We start from the raw sequence: 6,417 nt of genomic DNA, 5'->3' as shown, positions 1-6,417 counted from the left end.
TCCGTAGCAATTTTATTGCGCAGTCAAAGAGATTGTGTCTCGACTTCAAGTTCTAAATGTGTGAATATTTCTGGTTAAAAAATAAATAGGTGCATTTTTGACACTTATACAATTTTGCCTTCGGCTGAGATCAGGAAACTGTCCGATAAGTTTAGAATCTTTGCGCCCGCCGCGTACAGCGAAAATTTAACTAATAAAACTGATAAAAATACTTTACTGGGTTCAAAAAGGGGATGTCAAACTTGGACGATGTATCTCAGTTCCGATCAGTTCTTTGAGCTCGGTGAGGACCCCGGGCGATAGACAATTTCTAAATAACGTCGCCCTGCGAGCTCAGCTGAACATACCATATTTTTCAGGCCTCGTACTGAACGACGACTATTTCTTACGATTACCAGCAAGTCGAAGTTACTTGTAACAGTATATTCGACAGTGACAAGGCCTTAAAAGATTAGCTGAACGAGCTCTTCTATACCAGGCCCGCAAATTTCTTCTGAGAAGAAATCCATCACGGGAAAGGTCATGGAAGCGAGGGCAAATACATACTAGATTCATTTAAATCTTGTCAATGACAAAACCCTCATCAGTAGACGCACAACGAGAACTTATATACGAGCCATAGCTGTTGCTATATATATGTTGGTATAGATGGTAACTTAACGTGTGCTTGTTAACACGTACGATTTCCAACCACTTTGCCAGAGCTGAAAATATAAATGCGTTTACTATGAAAAGAAAAAAGAGACCGAATGACGATTCGTTGTATATTGATCTTGTGCATTTTTACATTCCTAGATAATACATTTGTACATTGAACGTGCCTATATTCTAACATTACAGGTGTCGTCCTAGGCCCGCCTGCATGGATTCCGGCTGGCGCTTTATAGTCACTCCAATAACTCTTCCCTTAGTTTCGAGTGGTGGTGTAATGCAGTCCGCTCTTTCGAGCGAATTCAATTTTTGATCCGTAAGCACGCTAGAAAATATCGTAAATATATGAGCAGCTACAGCTGACGTGAAGAGATTTCTCACTGGTTCAGACCATGGAAGCTATCTAGCCATCTTCCACATTTCGCCCGGTCTGGTCTAGCCACGTCTATAGAACACGACGATCCTGTCAGGGTATGAGCTAGTTTAGCAAAGCCACATATGCAATCACGCTATAGTATAAACGAGAAACAATATAATGTTGCATCGCATTAGGCATTCTACAAGTACGTAAGTAAGTGCAGTAAAGTATTATATAACTAGTGGTCGAACCTGGTATCCAGTCGGATCTATCTATACTTATTTAGGTTGCCTAATTAGTTCCTGAGCATTACTTTTCTCGTTGCCATCAATGAGACGCGTTAAGAGGTGTTTTTTTCTACCAGAAAGGAGTAGCTCATTGCAAAATAACAACAGCTAACACTGAAGTTGAACAACATACCTGTAACTTGAGCTTCAACGTCAATCTGGGAAATGAAATATTTTGAAGATACGCAACTGCTAAAGAAACAAAGGTGATCTGACTCTGTACGCATCATATATTCAGACCTACTGATGTCTCCGATCAAAGAGTGATGCCATCAAAAGAGATAACAGTGCCCGCGAGCGCATCATACTCCGAAGCGATTAAAAGGTCATTGAAGGCTTCTCAGTGGTCGGTTTACACGATTGCTGTCCACGTCAACAGGCAAAGCATGAGCGGGTCCATAGTCTGGGCGTCCTTAGCGCGGCACCGGTGCATGTCTATGGGTGCGTCTATAACTGTTAACATGAGCATGAGTGAAGTGAGCCTCTGGCCAATTAGGGGTACCACAAGCGGCTGAGCTACGGATATCGGATGGCTGCGCGCGTGTCACACCGTTTGGTCTTTCGTGAGGCGACTTCCACGAACGATTACGGGCTCCGATGAATCTACGTGTGCCAGTATAGCAGCCGATCTCGGTTCATATGAAGCGAAACGACTGTGGTCGATGTCATGATTTGTAGGCGCAACGTGCACTACGATCGGTGCCTCACCACGTAAAGCTGCATGAACAACGTGAACTGCGTGGTGATGAACTAAAGAAATTTGGTGCGGAGCATGGAGAGGTCCCTCGGGTGCCAAGTGAACGCCTGACGGTTCAGCAATCTTAGGAGGGCTTATATGGACACGCGCGTGAGTGCTAACAGGTCGATGGCCGCCTGACAGGTCTTCGCGATGGTAGGATGCTGCAAGGGGGAGCGCAACGATCTTCTCGGGAAGACGGTACACTGACGAAAGTGGCACGCGGCCATTGTGAAGCTAAAAAGAGTTGATAATAGAAATAAGGAAAGATGCACGTTCCTTTCAAGCTTTTTCAAAGCGGAGCGAACGATTTTAGTTAGCTACTGAAGTTTGAATTGAATAATACTTTAAAATAGACATTTTTACCTCGAAGTTGTAATTATTTGATAGACACACATGAACTCCCTACACGGATCTCAAGTAAAACTCGGATAAATGTGTATCATTGTCACCATAGTACATAAATGAGTGGGTGAAAAATCTGTTTCTTCCACTGTAATACGGCCGTTTCTAGTCCGTTCATGCATATTTTCAATAACGATGAACCGAAAGATGTTTTGATTTCGAAAAGACCTTCGAACGTAAAGAACGGAATAACTATTTTGAACCAGCTCTGTTTCATCTATTTTTACAAGCGTGTGGTTTCACGCCTTGTAGAATTTAAAAGCGCCCTCTAATGACTTGAACACATGCTACAGCTTAGCATTTAAGGTCGGTACGACCGCACGCTGGACAGATTCAACACGGTAACACTAACTGAAATACAATTTTCTCCATTGATGTACAATACAAATACTTACTACGTGATGATAGTGATCTGCGAAGTCTACGGTAACGGGTTTAGTGTCTGCCGTCTGAGAATGACACGTTCCGAATGCCCACAACGCGACAGTCATCTGAAACACGTTGACAAAGGCAAAAAACAACTCAGGTAAAAATGTATTTATGAAAAAGTTCTTATGGTTCTATGTTCTTATGTCTGCCTCACCAATTTCTCGATTGTTCCCATCTTGATTCAACCGATGGAGCGGAGTGAAGCTTTTTTAATGGTGCATACATCGTGATGTAGTGCAAATTTAAGTGTTCGACACTAGTGAAGGGATCAGCAAACGGCGACCGCGAAAAGTCGTATCAGGTGAGGGACAAGGACTTCAATGTATCCGATACGACGGCGCCAGCGCTCGCGCTTGATCATGCATGGATCACTTCATCATCGGTTTTGGCAGAATTTCCTTGGAATTAAAATGCAAGTGCGTAACCCAAATGGGACGGATCATGCGCTTGTGTGAAACTTGGCGTTGAAAAAATGCTAACTGACGGTAGGATCTGGCACGTATTTAAGCGATCCAGCCTAAATGTATTGTCAACAATGCCCACCACCAAAGCATATTTTTCAACTTTAAAATTCAACTTATCCGAGTCTACTGGAAGACAAAACTGTTTTGCCAAATACTGTCATTAAAATTACTACCTAATAATATTCATAAGCTCAAAAGTGTTAGAACTTGTACGAATTTAAAAAACCGCCTGAAGGCTGAAGTGTAATAGATTGTAACACCTTAAATACTTAACTGCATCAAAATTACATAATAACAGGACGTCTAATTTAGGTTTCTCCAAGTTTTAATCGGTCTTTAACGATTCGACAAGGCCTGAATTCGCACTTTTTAATAGTTCGTCTTTTTTCAAAGCGAAATACACCGAAGGAAGGTAGAATGGAGTCTGGTTCCTCGGGCTGCCAGCAGGCCTACACTATCTTCACTCTTAAGTTGCATTTTGCTGTATCTAACCAACAGTAAGTATTTAAACAAAGTTTTGTCATGGCTTACGATTGCCTATCAACATAGACCTGTAGTGTACCTGATTTAGGAAATACCTTTTCTACTGAGATCCTTTTCTGCTCACTTTCTTATTCTGGTTTAATAGACAACCAGGCGAAGGGTTGAGCTCTCTTTTGAGCCTTTCAGGACCTTTGAAGCGACTGTGCGAATACCCTATTGTACAATTTGTTTTGTACATACGTAATTACCACACACTACGTGGGTCGGAAGGTATATATTCACAAAGTGGAACAAAACTCTTTTAATAAATTGACAGTTTTCATTATAAACATGTTAAAAATAGCATGCAGTAATAGTGAGAGTAAAGATAACTTCACGGTTGACCCGTGTCACTTTGATACAAAGCCTATCCTATATAGAGAGATTAATATCGACTTTTCAAAAAACTTAGCCATTTTGGAAAGTCATTTTTTATATGAAGCAAAATAATGAAATACAAGATTACCTAGGCTTTTGCTTTTTCGATTAATGAACTTATAGTGTGTTCCCGACAAATGAATATTCTACGAGTATGAGTATTAGTTGACTAGGGGGCACAGAACTTAAGACATTTCGTAAACTAAAAGCGATAAGATAATTAGCAAAATTATTACTTTTGTGGCCCTATTCTTTCTACAAAAGTTTGGCGACGTTTAACTACATGGCTACGGTAAGATTGAACACATAAGGTATATAGCTATCAGCAGAAGGATTTCTATAAGTACATTCGATGTGATAGGCTGATAGAGATAACTTAAGCCAGGAGTCTTATTAGGTGTGTTCATCGGGTTGTACTGGTCGAAAGGATACTGGCAAATATAATGTTAACCCGCGACACTTAGCAGCATGCCAGTTATAACGTTAGAAGCGATCAAGTCAAGGGGGTGCTATGAGACAAAATAATCGACGATCGGTCTGCTGCCAGCTAGGTGATGCCGTTCTCAGACAGCCTAGAAGGGACAGCTGCACACCTTGTACACTTAGTCAGGCCTTTAATTTGTCTCCCTATATGAGCAGATTGCTTCCGAAAAAAAAATATAGACAATAAAGTGTGTTTTCTTATGGGGTAATTGATAATTTGGCCTTTTATCTTTTCTTATACCCAACAAGCTTTTATGGACTCTCTGTAAAGATCTGCGTTCCTTGCGTTCATCCTTGAAAAAATACTGAAAAAGACTTGCGATCTTTTTAGGCTACGAACTTCCTCAGGTGGAAAAAGCATCATGGGTTCTATATAGAGTAACTATTCTATAGGCACTTCTGTTCTCGACGGAAGTCCCCGTAATGGCACCGTGGTAACTCATTTGCTCATTGAACCTAATGATAAATGGTGAGGTGGTCTAGGTTCGAAATCTAACATGGACACATTTGGTTTCGTGCTGAACAGAGTTAACTGTGTGCTAACAAAGAAACTAGAGGGTAATATCGTAAAGAAACGTAGAAACCGAAACACATTTTAGGCCATGGCCGAAGAAAGGTCCGTTGACCGTCTTTTTAGTTCGATTCTTAAACGGTTTCTACCCGTTGTTCTACCCGGCGTTAAATCCCATGAGAATAACCTAATGTTTAGTCAGATGTATTATCTTCTTCGTGAATTTTATTTCAGAGATTATCATTGCTGAAAGCATATTAGTTAAGTTAAATTGCCATTACTGTTGCAAGGACGCTTAATTTTTCTTCTAATTCAAATAATTTTTACAGTTAAATGTTTATATCATCAGAATTCTTCTCTGCACTAAAGTCACGGTAAGCGACATCAAAGATACATGTGGGACACGCCGAAACGTTATGCCGTTCTGAAAATTCTATGCAGATTAATCTATTTTTTAATATGAATCTTTGCTTTTGAACGTTGTCGATTATCTATTACATTTCCAGAAATATTTGCCTCTAGCGCGGAATGGCATTGCAGATGCACAGTAAAAATACGCGAACCCTGGGGTGAGGCCCCACCCGTAACGATGCATAACCAACTGGACGTGGCGATGGACGGCGAAACTGAAGTAGCTCCACCATGGTCCATGCAGCACGGATGCTGGCTGAACGGTAACAATCCTCACAGCCATTAAAAAGGTTCAAACGTAAAGGCACATTCCGTTAGGCCTAATCTTCGGAGCGCATTTAATGCTTTGCAAAAAATGTGACAGTACTGTAGGGAACCTATCCAATAAACGTTTCGAGTTTAAGTTAACTTTAGGAGGGCCAAAGGACAAAGTGTCATGAAGTCTCCCAACAGCACTTATATAAAATCGCAATTGATGGAAATTACGAACGAAGTGTGTAATGATCAGACGTCTTAATCTAAAATATATTAAACTATGTAGAATAGTAAAAGGCATTCACTAAGAAGTAAAAGATTTTGCAGATGCTTGTTAACAAGCGTGACCGACTGCGATGCTTATGCTCATCACTTTAGTGAAGTACTCAATTATTATATATAATAAATACGGACAAGAGGGCAGGTCTTCTTATCACAGTTTTAGTTTCTGGAAATATCACAGAACACGGTGTTAGGGAGATGTTAGATTCAGCTCTTGACAGTACACAGTCTATATATACATATAT

General features: G+C 40.6%; 1 protein-coding gene across 2 annotated transcripts; it reads right to left on the bottom strand.

The window, feature by feature from the left end:
- Positions 1 to 796: 796 nt before the first annotated feature.
- On the bottom strand, positions 797 to 3,089 carry LOC111259595 (uncharacterized). Of its 2 annotated transcripts, XR_002679715.2 has the most exons (4): positions 3,021 to 3,089; positions 2,833 to 2,928; positions 1,430 to 2,269; positions 797 to 1,114 (listed from the first exon to the last, which is right to left on the bottom strand). XR_002679715.2 is itself a non-coding variant. In XM_022831753.2 (3 exons), exons 1-3 carry the CDS (start codon positions 3,039 to 3,041, stop codon positions 1,841 to 1,843), a joined length of 546 nt encoding a protein of 181 aa, XP_022687488.1. In that variant the 5' UTR covers positions 3,042 to 3,089; the 3' UTR covers positions 797 to 1,840. The 2 variants fall into 2 exon arrangements, 1 of the variants encoding a protein (XP_022687488.1); XM_022831753.2 differs by having other exon boundaries at positions 797 to 2,269.
- Positions 3,090 to 6,417: the final 3,328 nt, after the last annotated feature.

This window comes from Varroa jacobsoni, unplaced genomic scaffold (assembly GCF_002532875.2).
Source record: "Varroa jacobsoni isolate VJ856 unplaced genomic scaffold, vjacob_1.0 scaffold_350, whole genome shotgun sequence".
Classification (NCBI taxonomy): Eukaryota; Metazoa; Arthropoda; class Arachnida; order Mesostigmata; family Varroidae; genus Varroa; species Varroa jacobsoni.
Note: the sequence above shows the minus strand (reverse complement) of the source record. Positions and strands in the feature narration are given on the sequence as shown.